At 45.2% G+C, this 17,913-nt stretch overlaps 1 protein-coding gene across 2 annotated transcripts in view; it reads right to left on the bottom strand.

The window, feature by feature from the left end:
• IPO11 (importin 11) overlaps positions 1-17,913 on the bottom strand; it is a 604,534-nt gene that overhangs the window by 264,277 nt on the left and 322,344 nt on the right. For both annotated transcript variants that reach the window (XM_068249679.1, XM_068249671.1), the window contains exon 23: positions 6,933-7,012. In XM_068249679.1, coding sequence (XP_068105780.1) covers positions 6,933-7,012 — 80 coding nt within the window. The remainder of the gene's footprint in view (positions 1-6,932; positions 7,013-17,913) is intronic.

Here is a 17,913-nt window from a genome sequence, read left to right as displayed (position 1 = left end):
GGAGAGTCCAGAAGCCTCAGGGGGCCCCGTGGGGGGAAGTTTATTTTCCCTCTCCTGAGAGACTGACAAGTAAGGTGACGGAGAGAAAAAAACGTTCTGCTCTCTGCCTAATTATTCTAATGACTGCATCTGCCCATGGAGGGGGACTGTGTGGGAGATGCCTACACGCGGCGGTCCCTGTATAAGATGTAATCAACGATTACGTCCAACCAAGCCTCCCACCTGAATGCTAATTTATGCAGATCCTGCTAGATTGGTATGGCAGGCAAAGGGTGTATGACCGTACACCTGATTGGCTGACTGGCGCCTGCTGGCCAGATAGAGGTAGGAAGTTGCCTGAACTGGTAGTGAGCAAATGTGTGTGCTGCAGTTTGCATTCAGTTTAGAGGTGATGGGGGTGAAGTCCCTGGAGGTGAGAGAGCCAGGGCTCGCTCACATTTCCCTCTGGGTAGCGCATGGTGGTTTGGGGGCCCCAGCTAGTGAGAGAGGCTGGGGCCCCCGGCTGTCGTGCGAACCAGTGTTTGTGATTTTAAATTTCTGTTTTGCAGCTTCCAGGATGCGGTTGACAGATGAGTGGTTAGGGAGGGGACTGTGTGGGAGATGCCTACACGCGGCGGTCCCTGTATAAGATGTGATCAACGATTACGTCCAACCAAGCCTCCCACCTGAATGCTAATTTATGCAGATCCTGCTTGATCGGTATGGCAGGCAAAGGGTGTATGACCGTACACATGATTGGCTGACTGGTGCCTGCTGACCAGATAGAGGTAGGAAATTGCCTGGACTGGTAGTGAGCAATTGTGTGTGTTGCAGTATGCCCAGCCATCTCAGTTTTGTAGATAAAGATTTGAAGACAGTCCCTATACAGTGTGCAGCAAGCTCTTGTGTACAGCGCCCAGCCCCCAACCTCTCTGCCCCTCCCCAAGTGCTGAGTAATGTAGTGATGCTGGAAGAGTCTGCAGAGCCAGTTATGAGGCTGGGAGCATACTCAGTTTACCTGTGCAGAAAGAAAGGGGGGGGGGGGGTCCCTATCCAAAGTTTTGAAGGGAGGTCCAGTGATTTATAGTTACGCCCCTGATGGGGAGCAACAGTTAAGTTGGGGAGAGGCACCTTGGGGGGCCTCCTACAGGCTCTGGGGCCAATTGCACCCTTTACCTCTATTTATTTAAGTATTTACAGTGGGTTGCAAAAGTATTCAGCCCCCTTGAAGTTTTCCACATTTTGTCATATTACTGCCACAAACAATCATTTTTATTGAAATTCCACATGAAAGACCAACACAAAGTGGTGTACACGTGAGAAGTGGAACGAAAATGATACATGATTCCACACATTTTTTACAAATAAATAACTGCAAAGTGGTGTGTGCGTAATTATTCGGCCCTCCTTTGATCTGAGTGCAGTCAGTTGCCTATAGATATTGCCTGATGAGTGCTAATGACTAAATAGAGTGCACCTGTATGTAATCTAATGTCAATACAAATACAGCTGCTCTGTGAGGGCCTCAGAGGTTGTCTAAGAGAATATTGGGAGCAACAACACCGTGAAGTCCAAAGAACACACAAGACAGGTCAGGGATCAAGTTATTGAGAAATTTAAAGCAGGCTTAGGCTACAAAAAGATTTCCAAAGCCTTGAACATCCCACGGAGCACTGTTCAAGTGATCATTCAGAAATGGAAGGAGTGTGGCACAATTGTAAACCTACCAAGACAAGGCCATCCACCTAAACTCACAGGCAGAACAAGGAGAGCGCTGATCAGAAATGCAGTCAACAGGCCCATGGTGACTCTGGATGAGCTGCAGAGATCTACAGCTCAGGTGGGAGACTCTGTCCATAGGACAACTATTAGTCATGCACTGTACAAAGTTGGCCTTTATGGAAGAGTGGCAAAAAGAAAGACATTGCTAACAGAAAGCATAAGAAGTCCCGTTTGCAGTTTGCCACAAGCCATGTGGGGGACATAGCAACCATGTGTGGAAGAAGGTGCTCTGGTCAGACGAGACCAAAATGGAACTTTTTGGCCAAAATGCAAAACGCTATGTGTGGCAGAAAACTAACACTGCACATCACTCTGAACACACCATCCCCACTGTCAAAAATGGTGGTGGCAGCATCATGCTCGGGGGGTGCATCTCTTCAGCAGGGACAGGGAAGCTGGTCAGAGTTGATGGGAAGATGGATGGAGCCAAATACAGGGCAAACTTGGAAGAAAACCTCTTGGAGACTGCAAAAGACTTGAGACTGGGGCAGAGGTTCACCTTCCAGCAGGACAATGACCCTAAACATAAAGCCAGGGCAACAATGGAATGGTTTAAAACAAAACATATCTATGTGTTAGAATGGCCCAGTCAAAGTCCAGATCTAAATCCAATCGAGAATCTGTGGCAAGATCTGAAAACTGCTGTTCACAAACGCTGTCCATCTAATCTGACTGAGATGGAGCTGTTTTGCAAAGAAGAATGGGCAAGGATTTCAGTCTCTAGATGTGCAAAGCTGGTAGAGACATACCCTAAAAGACTGTCAGCTGTAATTGCAGCAAAAGGTGGTTCTACAAAGTATTGACTCAGGGGGCCGAATAATTACGTACACCCCACTTTGCAGTTATTTATTTGTAAAAAACGTTTGGAATGATGTATGATTTTCGATCCACTTCTCACATGTACACCACTTTGTATTTGTCTTTCACGTGGAATTCCAATAAAATTGATGCATGTTTGTGGCAGTAATGTGACAAAATGTGGAAAACTTCAAGGGGGCCGAATACTTTTGCAACCCACTGTATATAGTGTCGTCATATTACGCAGCGCTGTACAGAGTATATTGTCACTTACTGTCCCTCAGAGGAGCCCACAATGTAATCCCTACCATAGTCATATTGCTATGTATTTAGGGGGAAGCCAATTAACTGTATGGTTTTGGGATGTCGGAGGAAACCAGAGTGCCCGGAGGAAACCCACACAGACACGGGGAGAACATACAAACTCCTTGCAGATGTTGACCTGGCTGGGATTCAAACCAGGGACGCTGGGTCCCTGGTTCGAATCCCAGCCAGGTCAACATTTGCAAGGTGAAAGTGTTAACCACCACGCCACCGTGCTGCCCTCTATGGTAGTGCCGGCTCTAAGTAAAAGTATAATGTATGTGGACAGGGGCGTATCTATCGGCCCTGCAGGCACTGCGAACGCAGTGGGGCCCCGGGGGATTCAGGGGCCCGGTGCCTGTCTGTATGTATCAATATGCCGGCGGGCCGACAAGCTACATTTAAATCCCCGTCAATTACTGTCTTGTGCCAAGATGGGCGCATAGGACGCACAGTAATAGACACGCAGAGGCAGAGCAGCATGCTTGATGCTGCTGCCTCTAATTACGTCAGACTTGCAGTCAAGTTTACTGCCCCGCCCCCTCACGTGGTCTCTGGAGAAGAGAGAAGATGCAGGCATGTCCGCAGTGACAACAGCCTGCCTGAGCTGCCGAGACTCCAGGGAGACAGAGGGAAAGGGGGCTGCCCTGCAGTCCTGCCACAGATTGACTCCTGACTGAGTATGTTGGTTTTTATGTTTGTTTATGCAGCCTGCCACTGTGCCTTTTGTTTTTTTATGATGCTAATTGTAGTTGGGGACAGGGAGAAGGGAGGGGGAGAATAGGTGTGTAAAAGCAGGGGTTTCTCTCTCTTTTTAAAATAATGGGAGGGTCAGAGCAGTTGTGAGGCAGGGGTCTTAGCTAACAGAGCTGGGAATTGGAAAGGTATGTGCTGGTTGTTAGGATGACATATTAGACAGTGCAGGGTAAATGATAGCTTAGCGCTGTTAAAACAATTAAAAAGCGGGGAGCAGGTATGTATAGGAAGCTCTCCTCTTGCCCACCACTCCCCCATTCTCTTCAGTTAACATCTAAAGCCCCCCCGACGCTACTTCCGAGTTGGTGAGCAGTGCGCTAGCGCTGCATGGTAAAGTCATAGCTCCCAACTGTCCCTTTTTTGGAGGGACAGTCCCTCTTTGGGAGCTCTGTCCCTCTTTCTTCCTCATTTGTCCCTCTTTCAGGACTTTGTCCCTCTTTCTATGTAAATATATATATTTCTATACTGAAAAATGTGTTTGATTGACTCTAAACTTTATTCCCATCCTTTAAATTGATATATTACTAATTGTAAAATGTTACTATGAAGGAAAATGAACTAGGATAGAAAGGACCAGTGTGGTTTGAATGATAAAACAACATATTTTTCTTATGAAATCTTTATGGTATGCGTGACTAGAGGCGTGGTGAGGGCGTTGCCAGGGGTGTGGCAGGGACGTGGCTTAAAGAGAACCTGTACTGAGTAAAAATATTTAAAATAAACACATGAGGTAACTTCAAATGAACATTACATAGTTACCTTGCCATCGGTTCCTCTCAGAAGCTCACCATTTTCTTCTGACAATAATCCCTTCCAGTTCTGACAATATTTTGTCAGATCTGAAATATATCAGTTGCTGTCAGTAAAATATCAGTTGCTGTCAGTTATAGCTGAGAGGAGAACTGATGTGCCCGGTAATATCCATGTTTCCCTATGGCTCAAGTGGGTGATATTACAGTATAACAGTGTGCTGACCAGGAAGCTGTTATGGGCAATGGCCATTTTCAAAATGGAGGCCGGAAAATTCCCTTGATCATAGTGGACAAACAGGACGCGGGACAGAAGAAAGACACTGAGGAGTAGACTACATGGAAGGTAAGTATGACTTGTGTATGCTTATTTTGAATTTTAGTTCAGGTTTTCTTTAAAGGGATACTGTAGGGGGGTCGGGGGAAAATGAGCTGAACTTACCCGGGGCTTCTAATGGTCCCCCGCAGACATCCTGTGCCCGCGCAGCCGCTCACCGATGCTCCGGCCCCGCCTCCAGTTCACTTCTGGAATTTCTGACTTTAAAGTCAGAAAACCACTGCGCCTGCGTTGCCGTGTCCTCGATCGTGCTGATGTCATCAAGAGCGCACAGCACAGGCCCAGTATGGTCTGTGTCTGCGCAGTACACTCCTGGTGACATCAGCGGGAGCGAGGACACGGCAACGCAGGCGCAGTGGTTTTCTGACTTTAAAGTCAGAGATTCCAGAAGTGAACCGGAGGCGGGGCCGGAGCATTGGGGAGTGGCTGCGCCAACACAGGATGTCTGCGGGGGACCATTAGAAGCCCCGGGTAAGTTCAGCTCATTTTCCCCCGACCCCCCTACAGTATCCCTTTAAGTCCCTTTTTCTCATCTCAAAAACTTGGGAGGTATGGGTAAAGTGTCTTTGATCGCACATTGTCACAACTGTGTAGTGTGCATGCACAAAGTGCTCCCGGCCACGGGCGCGTGATTAAGGATGCACGGGCAGCGCCTGCGCACTGCTCTGCGACCCAGCTGATCCTGAAGTAGCTTCAGGGGGGCCTTTAGAAGATAACAGAAGGGGACAGAGGAGAAGGGGGGAGCAGTGGACATGAGGAGAGCTTCCTACGCATGCCTGCTCCCCCCATTTTTACATTTTTAACATCCCTAATGTATACATTCAGGGGTGGGGTGGGGGGAGTTTGCCCTTACAGTTAATCAGGTTTTTTTTTTACTGTAGTTTCAATTTCCTCCAGGGTGCTGCTGTCCACTCTGAAAGATCTGGCAACTGTGCATCTCCTTGTTCTCACTCCCGTGGCCTGGAGTGTTCAGCACATGCACAGTCTTTGTAAGCTGCACAAGCGCAGAATATTCCCATTTGCAAGAATGCAATCAAGGAGTCCTGTGGACGGGCCCACACATGCGCAGTAGCCACAACCAAAATCTAGTCGGGATAATTTTGAGGGGACAGTGGTACTCTGGAGGGGATCGGAACCACAGCAAGGGACCTGATAGACTGGAAGATGCCCCAGGTAAGGACAAGAGCTTCTAGGATATGTTACTTGGCTATGCTCCTCTTCATACATGAGTGCGGCCATACTACACCTGTGTGAGTTTGGCCTGCATTAAGAGGAGCGCAGTGTGAAATTCAAGGGTCTTGGGCAGCGGTGGTGGTCTGGAGGAGAACACTTAAAGCCTCTGGAGGATTCAGAAGCTTTTCTCTTAGATTGTTTTTTTAGGTCCCAATTTGCCTTGGGTTTGAGGTAAACATGTACTCAAAGTGGAGCTGAACTCTTGCACAGGAAAGAAGAAAAACATAGAAATGCTCCCTGTATGTATTTAGAGAGTTTAGCCTGTCTAATCCCCCTCATCTGTGACTAATCACAAGTTGTAATTTGATCTGTCCCCTGTGTCAGGTGACTGCCATGGCAGAGATGGCAGATAGGCTCATTTGAAAGCACAGGATGTTAACAATAGGTCTGCTTCCATGGAAGCAGGAAGTAGACATACTTTAGGTTTGTATCAGCTGTAACAAAGAAATGTTTTTTGTTTAAAGGTTATTATGCAGTTGTGTATCTTTTCGAACAGAGAGGACGTTCTGAGTTCTGGTCCATTTTAAAGGACAACTGGAGAGAGAGGAATATGGAGGCTGCCATACTTATTTCCTTTTCAGCAATACCAGTTGCCTGGCTATCAGGAGCAGATCAGGAGTTTCTGAAATATTTGTCAGATCTGACAAGATTAGCTGCATGCTTGTTTCTGGTGTTATTCAGACACTGCTGCAGCCAAATAGATCAGCAGGACAGCCGAGCAAGTGGTATTGTTTAAAAGGAAATAAATATGGCAGCCTCCATATTCTTCTCACTTCAGTTGTCTTTTAAGGCTTAGGCTTGTTTCATGGGGTCAAGGTTGTTATGGATATTCTGTTGAAACAGAAGAAACCTGAGTATGTGTAGGGGTGCGGGCTGGAGTTGAAAGGGGGGCCCCATCCAAGGTTTCGCAGGGGGGCCCAGTGATCTCTAGTTACGCCCCTGTATGTGGAGCAAGCAAACAAGCAAGGTACACATAATATCACGCAGAATCTTACCTGCAGGAACTCCGAGGACATGCAGAATATGTAGGCATTGATGATCTTGAAGCATATCCGCAAGTTCTCAGAACTGAGCTCTAACAAATAAAGAGAAGAAAAATTCAAAATTAGTCTGAAATCAATATGTTACAAGGGAAAATAATAAAAGTAGATATATTGTGGCTGAAATATGCTGAAGTCTAAGAGCAATCACAAACAAAGCTTCCAATACGAAATATAGAGCATGATGCACAAAGCTCTGGTAAATGTTACCAGCACTAATGACAGGAGTGCAGTATGTATTGCGCTATTAGCTCATCACACGTTACCGTGTTGATATAGTAATGTGTGGCACGCTATTTAACACAACATCAGAGCAGGATCATCCACCAGGCAACCTAGGCAGGTGCCTGGGGCCTAGTGTGTGTCAAAGGGCCCACCTGCCACCTTCTCTGACCTCCCTTCGCTTCAACTTACCAATAAGATCACAAGAGGGCTCAAAGTCTACTACCTTGCCTAGGGCTCCATTACATCTTAATCCATCACTTTGTACAACGCATTACCATAGCAAAATGCGTGTTACCCCAGGACACGTGTTGTGTTAATAGCGTAATGTGCACTGCTCTCCCGGCGTTGGTATCGGTAAGATTAACTTACCAGCACTTCGGTCAACAGGACCAGAGATCTGTCATCAACATTGTCAAAGGGCATCTGAGGTGACACGATGACAAAAATGTGTAAGTACACTCCCATCTTACATAGGAGGATCCAGATGTGTCCCCCTGCTAAGGCAACTTTTTGCCTTTTTAAAAAAACACAGGTTTATTTTAAAGAGAAATTTGGAAACCGTGACCAATAATTGAACTTCATTCCAATCAGTAGCTGATACCCCCTTTTACATGAGAAATCTATTCATTTTCTCAAACAGATCATCAGGGGGCGCTGTATGGCTGAAATTGAATTGAAATGTTAGGAAACCCCTTTCAAAGGAAACTGTGAGGACCATGGTCCTGGCAGTTTCCAGTCTGTGAACCTCGTTGGATTGTGGGAAATAACTGTTTACAGCTGTTTCCAACTGTCAAAAAAGCAAGCAGCAGCTGCTTCCAGTGACGTCACCTGCCAGCTGTAAAAATGTCACCATGTGATAAATGTCAGAATGTAAATCGGGGAGAGGAAAGATTTTACAATGGGCAAGCACTGACTAAATCATTTATACATAATTATTGTAAAAATGAAGCACTTTTTGATTACATTATTTTCACTGGCAATCCTCTTTAAAGAGAACCCGAGGTGGGTTTGAAGAATATTATCTGCATACAGAGGCTGGATCTGCCTATACAGCCCAGCCTCTGTTGCTATCCCAAACCTCCCTAATGTCCCCCTGCACTCTGCAATCCCTCATAAATCACAGCCACGCTGCTGACAAACAGCTTGTCAGAGCTGGCTGTGTTTATCTCTATAGTGTCAGTCTTCTGCTCTCCCCGCCTCCTGCAGAACTCCAGTCCCCGCCTGCATCCCTTCCCTCCCTGCTGATTGGAGGGAAGGGACGGGGGCAGGGACCGGAGCTATGCAGGAGGCGGGGGAGCAGCTGAGACTGACACTACAGATGTAAACACAGCCTCACAGCAAGGCTGTGATTTATGAGGGATTGCAGAGTGCAGGGGGACCTTAGTGGGGTTTGGGATAGCAACAAAGGCTGGGCTGTATAGGCAGATCCAGCCTCTGTATGCAGATAATATTCTTTAAACACACCTCGGGTTCTCTTTAAGGACTTCATGAAGGTTAGTGGCTTTGATTTGTAAGCTGGTAGTCCAGGGGACAGAATGAGGTTCTCCATTAAAATGGAGCTGAAGATTTTAACCTAGTCTACAAAAAAAAATTTCATGGAGAGATTTTCCTTCGACTTTAGACACTATTAGGGCTCATCTGAACTGAGCCTTAGAGCTTCATGAACTACAGTTTAATTAAGATATGCCACCCCTGTCCCATTAGGTTTTTACATTTTAATAAGCTAGGGTGGAACACAGTTATGGGGGCCATGTGATGCCTTTCCCCTACCTGTGCGTTTGTGATCGCATTTTCAGCAACACACGCTTTATTTCATCTGCAAGGGCATCAGAAGTGTATAGACTAGAGGCCTGCATCGGGTCAGGTACCCGCAGGGTCTGAAAAATTAAGACCCGTGCAGGCCTCTAGCATAGACTACACAGTCTGATGTTTCCAACCATGTGTTGCATTTAAGCGTAAAGCAACGCAACACAGGGTTGTGTGAAATTTTGCGATTACATTCATTATTAATGAATGGCATTGCAACTGCATCAGGAAGGATCACATAGCAATGCAAGTTCTGTGCGCTGCTACAACCACCTGCATTGCACGTGGTGCGCAAGTGGGGAAGGGGACTTAAACTCAATGCTTAGCACAAGTATCCCATAATCCCCATAGTATCCTTATAGGCAGATGTGATGTGAGAGGGCTGGGTGTACTTGGAGCCTGAGTAATGACTTTCCCTATTACTGTATTATTTCAAAGAAACTGTTGCTATTCTGTTCCTGGATACATATTTTCTAACCTGCTGACTACTCATTAGGGCAAAGGGAGCAGCCTGTATGCACGATATACAGTAGCTATGTGCTCTTACAATGCCCATTAAAAGGAAGATCTCTAAAACTGGTGAATAATATGCATGTATAAAATAATGCATATTTCTACTAACAGTAGGACATCAGTGCTGTGCTTTCTTGTAGATGCAGATCTGTCACACTGCTTCATAAGACATGGCTCTAGTGGGATAAAGCACTGACATAACAGTCAACAAAACTGTTTTCCTACTTTTTATTACCCATACAGTTATCATACTTGTTTTTGTGCACAAGTAATTTTGTCAGTCTGTAAATTACTCATTTTCAAAGTACAGTTTATTTGCTCTGAAAGCTGCCATTGCATTTTATTTCATAGCTACGGTATTTATGTATTAGAATCTATCTAGTGATCACTTCTCAGCTCTTTATGCTTCTCTGCTCCGTAATGCTGAATACACACAGTTCATTCCCGCATCGAATGCGCCGCTCGATTCCCGACTAATCGATTATTCCTGAACATTTCCGAGCTCATTTCGATGATTTTTAGGTCGATTGCCATGTAAAGTATGGCAAATCGACCTAAAGATCCATCGAACCGCGAATCGGACATGTCGGAAATAAACGAATCGACGGGAATCGAGCGGTGCATCGACGGGAATCGAGTGCGGGAACAAACCATGTGAATCCAGCATAAAGCTCAGTTTGTGCAGTTTGCTAACGTTTACTAAATGTATCTGACAAAGAAATATACACAAAAGATAATGTTATCACCTCTTTGGATGCGGCCAGAAGCTGCCCACTGAAGCAAGGAGCTTTCCACTGAAGAATAAAGTGCTGTGTGCAAAGTGTAACTGTCCGGCATAAAATCAATTCTTTATTTTTTTCTGGTAAAAAAGTAATAAAGGATGCTAACCAGGCAATCTAACATTTAAAAATCACTATTACTTTTCTTGTTGTTAAATGATCATTCCCCAGTTTACCCGACTCTAATTTGGTACATTGCCGCACAAAGTAAGTTGTAGGGCATGCTGGGTTGTCTTTTTTTGCTTCTTTACTTTCCCCTTACACTTAAAGAGACTCTGAAGTCTCCTGAAAATGATCTTTCTATTTAAAAAATGTGCTTAGCATCTTTGCCCTAACTAAACCGCTGCATTCCCGCCGCTGTACACTAACTAAATCCCCCCTAACTCGCTGGGGGGCAATCCGGGCAGCGCTTCCGTGAGAGGCAGAGCTATGAGCCGCAGCTCTGCCTCTCAGTGCGTCTGTCAGCCGGGATTGCCGCCTCTCCCCCGCCCCTCTCAGTCTTGCTTCACTGAGAGGGGCGGGGGAGAGGCGGAGATCCGCTGCTGATAGACGGGCATGGAGGCAGAGCTGCGGCTCATAGCTCTGCCTCCAACAGCAGCAAAATCCATGACCAAGAAAGTCGTGGATTTTGCAGGGGAGAGGGAGGGCGAGTTTGGGGAGATCTAGATAGATTTCAGCAATGGGAATGCGGCGGTTTAGTTAGGGCAAAGATGTTAAACACATTTTTTAAATAAAAAGATCGTTTTCAGGAGACTTCAGAGTCTCTTTAACTAATGCAGCCTGATTGACTGAAGCCTCTTTCCCTCCTGTTTTCCCCTCCCACACCTCTGTTCCTCTTTGATTGGTCAATATTTCTCATGCTGAGACAATGCACATTCTATTGCAGAGCTGGGTGGGAGTGCCTGAAGACTGGGAGGAGGGCGGGCAACACATACACCAGGCATGGGCAAACTTGGCCCTCCAGCTGTTAAGGAACTACAAGTCCCACAATGCATTGCAGGAGTCTGACAGCCACAGTCATGACTCATAAAGGCTAGTGCATTGTGGGACTTGTAGTTCTGTAACAGCTGGAGGGCCGAGTTTGCCCATGCCTGACATACACAATCAGGCAGAGGAGAGTAAGGGAGAAATTAAATCAGGATCGGCTTCAAGGTAGACACAGTTAAAATGGAGAATCCTAAGAAGGATTTTCCTCTTTTTCTACTATAGAAAAGTCACTAAAATCAAAATGTGGACAGTGCAATGCATGTGTTATGTAAGTAGAGCAAGTATTTATCTACTTATATATGTGTGTTTTTTTCCTGAGATAGTATGGCTGACAGCTCCTTGTTAACTGTTTGAATGCTGTTCTGCAACATTTTTTTCCGTGGTAGTAGATTTTATTCTGTAAATAATATTTTAGAATAAAGAGGAAATGCTGAATACCACCTTAAAGACAAGATCCAGTCTACCCTTACTCTTCTTTCTATCAAATGAGTACAAGAGAGACCACAGTCAGTTTTGGACTGTCCATTACATTTCTGGGACACACCAAAGTTCTCTGTGGCCTCATTAAAAACCAAAAGAGAAGACATTAGGGCTAGTCAATGTAAAGCTTTGCCTGTTGTTGTATTTGTTTCATACAGACTAGCTTGTGTTCCAATATAATCTAAGTCTTATTTCCTACTGGGATTATCCTCTGTTGCATTTTGCTGCTGTACAACTATAGAAAAGTTTAGTTTGGTGTCACTTACTGTAATGTTATGATATACTGAATGACTGCTAAGGCACAATTACTGGACCTCATATAATTGATGTAGGAATCTTTGACCTCACAAGAGGATAATTAGTTTAGATGATGAGTTTGTGTCATTCTGGCTGCCACATTGCTAATTTCTAGAGCTTCAAGGACATGCACAGAAATCATTTATCAGACATACGCAGTCTTCATCCAAGCAATCTACACAAGGGCCATAATTATAGGACTACACAGAGCTACTAATCTGGAATCCAAGGTCAAGTTCTACTGGTCTAGACAACAGGCCCCAGTTTGTGGCTATCTAGACTTTGTCTTAGTCACCATACACTTATAAGTCAAAGAGCACAAAGGGGCTGGCTTATTTCTTAAAGCACACTTGAACTGAGATGGATATTTGGCGAACTGTCAACACAGCTCTGCCGGTACTTACATTGAACCTCCTTAGTGGAACGATTCTTTCCACATTTTAGTTTCTAAAAGTGGTGCAATGTAATCACAGGGTCAGGAGCCAATGAAATCGGTTCCTGATCAGCAGGCGGAGCTCTGCTGTCATAATGATAAATGATCGGGCCGCAGCTAAGTCAAAGCAGCTTGAATGGTGAGACCAACAGGTCTATCTAGCGAAAGTGGCTGAAATCTATGCACTGACAGGAATAACCGCTCCCAAACAAGGCATAGATTTCAACTACTGCTGTCCGCAAGAGGTTATCAAGCAATTGAACAGGTGCTCCAAGTAAGGTAGCCAGTGAGTGTAGCATTTACATGGGCTGCAATGGCTGTGGTACACTATACTATATAGAGAGTTCCAAGTTCTGCGTACATTTTACACATTTTAAAGCAAACCTGTGATCCAGCCCTGGATGAAGGGGGACAAAGAGGCACAAGGGGGACAGAGATCAGAGGCGGTACAGAGGGACACAGTGGAAGCACAGGGGAGGTGCCACAGATGGAGACATTGAGGGAACGGGGACAGAGGTGACACAGTGTGTGTGTGTGTGTGGGGTGGGGGGGAAATGGCACAGAGGGGGACAATGAAGGCAGAGGAGAGTGGGGCACAGAGGACGGGGAGGGGGGGGGGACCAGAGGAGGTACAGGGGACAGAGATGGCACAGTGTTCCGACTTAAAGGGAACCAGAGACATACAATTGCCAATAAAATATACATACCTGGGGCTTCCTCCAGCCCACTCTGGTCTGATCACTCCCACAGCATCCTATTCTTCCTCTCCGCTCAACTGTAATTGGCCCCAGAAAGTCCTCTGGTCTGTGCACGCTGCCGCCGCATTCTGCACAGTACTACAGAATGTGAACAAGACAGGGGAGCACGTCTGGCCAGACTGCGCATGCGAGGCCAGTACCAGGCAAACGAAGAGGAAAAAGAGGACGCCGTGGTAGCAATCAGGCTGGAGGCAGGTGGAGATAGCCACAGGTATGTATATTTTATAGGGAATCGTTTGTCTCTTGTACACTTTAAGAACGGATTCAGGTTAAGAACAAACCTACAGTACCTATCTCGTTCGGTAACTGGGGACTACCTGAATATGTTTACATGATGCATCCAGTATCTGTACATTACAGCCAAACGACCTGCAATAATATAACAAAGAAACTCTGTGCTGCAGCTTTATTAGCACATATTGTACATTGATGTACTGCACATGATTTAGCTGCAAGCATCAAATGCTCAGCCTTTACTGCCATTCCTTCCACTGAGATATGTTCTACAACTCCTTCCTATCAGAAAGCCGTGGGAGAATACTGTAGAAGATGGTTTAGCTAAGGACTCGATCATTTCTGAAATCTACACACACTCATAACACAGCAGTTAAGTTTGATTTCACAGTATAAACCGGGAGTAAAAGGAACAGCTGTCCTTGGTTCCCACTGATGTAAGACTCTCAGATCCATGCGCCGCAAACATCGAAAGTAATCAGAAGGTATGGATTTGTCAGCAGGTGCTCCAGTTTTCTTGCATGGCTCCTCAGCTTTAAAGTCTGACTACTGAATGGACAACTGAAGTGGGAAGAATATGGAGGCTGCCATATGCATTTCCTTTTAAACAATACCAGTTGCCTGGCAGTCCTGCTGATCTATTTGGTTGCAGTAGTGTCTGACCACTACCAGAAACAAGGATGCAGCTAATAATGTTAAAAACACTTGGGGCTCGATTCACAAAGCAGTGCTAACTGTTAGCACTGGCCCTTATCACATCTAAACTGAGTTTAAATGTGAGAAGTAGTGATCGCGTGCAAAGTACCGTGCGCAAAGTTTTGCGCGCGCACTGCACAGAGCGCAGGGTGCTCCGCGCGAAGTGCCCACTAAAGCCTATGGGACTTAGCACGCGCATAGGACTTTGCGCGCACGGTACTTAGTGCGCGATCTGATTGAGAAAACCGGTGCTAACCTACTTAGCACCCTGGTTAGCACGCCTAAAGACTTTAGACGTGCTAAGTAGGTTAGCACAGCATAGTGAATCAAGCATGATCTGCTGCATGCTTGTTCATGGTCTATGGCTGAAAGTATTAGAGGCAGAGGATCAGTAGGCTAGACAGGCAACTGGTATTGCTTAAAAGGAAATAAATATGGCAGCCTCCATACCCCTCTCGCTTCAGTTGTCCTTTAAAGCCCCTGTTTTCTTTATTCATGTAAAGGTGCTAATACACGACTTACTGGTGTAGTCACTCCCAGGACATGCATTTTGCACAATCTCACAGCTGTGTATAATTTGCAAAGGTAAGGAATCTATCCGGGGGGTTGCAGGCAGGCAATGTGGGAGGTCTCCCCTAGGCATTGGGGGTGTGCTGTGTTTTTCTGCTGCCCCCATGGGGCAGTTGCAGCGCTCCTGGGCAGTGAGTGCTTTGTGGGAGTGCCTGCACTGCTACCCATTTCTTGGGGGCATGAGATGGCTTACACCTGGCGCCCCTGTTGAGATGCAAAGTATTGTGCGTAGGCTAACTCCTGCAGGGAACACAGTGAGGTAGTCTTTGATCCTGCATATTCTGTGCAAGCAGATGCAATTTGCAAATGCTATGCCATTCTAATTAGTCAATAGACATGAGGCAGCCAGTATATAACTCCGGTGACACCTGGTCTCAGCACACACACCCCTTTTTTCATCTTGGTTTGCAAATGAATATTGCCCCCAGCAGGCAGGAAATGGCAGTATGTAGTTCCTGGCACTATTAAATCTGGAGTTGTCTTTAAAGTAATGAGTCTGGGCTATACTTTGGGTGCCTGACGTGACAATAAAACTTGGCCTTCTGAGTGGAGGAGTTGTATGTGTGGGTGTGTATGTATATATGTGTGTGTTTGGATGTGTGAGAATCATCAAGGATTTTGATTATTCTCTGATAACTAAGGCCTCTTTTTCCATGAGCAGCTGAAGGTGGTGAATTTACCACCTGTTAGCTGCTGAAGTCCACTAGCCAGGCGCTTTCTAACCCTGGGCACAGACGGTGAACAGGTACCCCCAAGTAGTTGCATCCGAGCATGGCAGCTGCTGTGCTCAGGCGCGACATGAGAATCATTTTCACCGTTAGGTAATGCTGCCATGACACGCCGTGTTACTGAACACTGCCATTCAGCTGCAAGAAATTGCAGCCGAAAGGCACTTGTGGCTAGTAGCCTGGCATCTGAACTGCTCGACCAACGAGAAGTTTAGCCGATCGTGGAAAAGAGGCTTAACAAAAGGATTCATGATTGATTGAAGGGATAACAGTCTGTTCATGGGAAGACCTGGAAGGATGATGTAGCAGTAATCCAGTCCAGAGATTTTAGGACGATACATTAAGTGGCTACCTGAATAATGAAGATATGTGTTTTAGAAAAGTTGCACCAACAGGAGAGGCACAACTTGGAAATAAGGAATAAACAAGCTTCAAGTGACCTGAGGAAATATCTGCATGGAGTTTGCGTACTCTGCCTGTGTCTGTGTTCGGTTTATCTCCCACATCACAAAAACATACAGATAAGTCAATTGGCTTCCCCCTAAATTGTCTCAAGACCAGGGCTTCCTAATGCTGGGGATACATGGTACGTTTGTGTACCGTGTATCGACCAGCTGACCCGGCCAGCTGATAATATTCAGCTGGCCCGATCAAGCCGCTCGACCCTCGCCCGCTCGATGCGGACAATGGCAGGGAATCAAGCGCTGATAAGGAAGCGCCGGCGGGGACGCGGCTGGGGTCAATCCGGCGGCTAATTGCAGGCATACCCCTGTCCTCAAATACCATCAACCGTGCATGCTTTGTGGGAAACCACAGAAGTAGTTAATCAGCTTTGCTAAGACACTAATTACCTCACCTGTGCATGTGTGTGTGGTTTCCTGCAAAACATGCACTATTGGTGGTACTCGAAGACAGGTTTGGGAAGCCCTGCCCTAGACTATGATACACAAACTACATGATACATACATAGACGTATGACTATGGTAGGGATTAGATTGTGAGCCCCTCTGAGGGACAGTTAGTGACAGGACTATATATACTCTGTACAGCGCTGAAGAATATGTTGGCGCTATATAAATACTAGATCAAAACAATAGTAACACCCCTTAGCATAAAGTTAAAACTAGAAGTTACAGGTCACTCCGCCCTCTCCAATGCAAGCCACGAACAATGATATGACTTCATGCCATCGTTCTAAACATCATGACCCAAGGCATCTAGAATCTGTAAACGTAGACTTTACACTAGATAGCCTATAGAGAGACAAAATGGCGTCTCCAGCATCAAGATGGCTGATGCTACAAGCTCTTTCCGCAGTGTACAAAATAAATACGCCAAAGATAGAAAGGGGGCCACCTACCAGGGGCCTAGATGGTACAACCACATTACTGTGATTACTTCCCTTCAACGTTTCTAGAGCAGCTTGTTTGTATATTTTTCCCGCTAGACTATAAAGTACGGCAGCACCTTGTGAAGCATGTTCCGTGGTTACTATTTTTATGTACAATAAGCAGTATTAGAAGCACTACTGGGAACCTTCTTGTACATTGCAAGATAATACAAGTGGTGTGGTGATCACCACTGGGATTCTCTACAATCAAATCCTCTCTCGTCATTTGGATTAAATATTCCCTTTTGCCAGCAACATACAATCACAAAGTCCCATTTTAAGTAGTTTAAAAAAAAAAAAAGAAAAAAAAGAAGAAAAGAAAACTGAATGACTTCTACAACGCAAATTTTTAATTGAGAGATAATTACTAATTTAAATGGTGTCAGCTGCCAAGATAATCTACATATTAGCATATGGTTCCCCAGTTGCTGCTCCTTCTTTATGTTGGAGACAGGAAATAGATGCTATCTATAAATATTGTATCTTTTGTTGGATTCGTTTTACCTCAGAAGCTGCCAATCAAGCATGGCAGGTAGTAGGAATGCAATTTTAAACCGGGATTGTCTATAACATTTCATACCACTCTGCCTTTCATAAATGTCCTTCATCATTACTGACCTAATCAAAACAAGATAGCAGTTTAATCCATGTAATTAACTGTGGCGATAACAGTCTGCTAAAACAATACAGGGCCCATTTCCTATTTAACAGCGGAGATTATAAGTAATCAAAGATAAATGACAATGGACTCTTTATCCATAACGGACAGTCTTTAGCGCAATTTGCAAGATAAATATTAACAATTGGGCATTTGATATGAAAAATGTCTTCTAAGTTAATTCGACAGGGGACTGCAGCCAAAATGCTAAAGCCATTCTAGCTACAGGAAAAATAAACACAAACTACAACTGATTTATTAAAGTGGGATAAAACTCTGACAGAACATTAAAAAAATGTGTTTTCCTACTTTTTATTACCCATACAGTTAACATATTTGTTTTTGTGCACAAGTAATATTGTCTGTTTAAAAAACTACAAAT

Source organism: Hyperolius riggenbachi, chromosome 1 (assembly GCF_040937935.1).
Source record: "Hyperolius riggenbachi isolate aHypRig1 chromosome 1, aHypRig1.pri, whole genome shotgun sequence".
Lineage (NCBI taxonomy): Eukaryota > Metazoa > Chordata > Amphibia > Anura > Hyperoliidae > Hyperolius > Hyperolius riggenbachi.
Note: the sequence above shows the minus strand (reverse complement) of the source record. Positions and strands in the feature narration are given on the sequence as shown.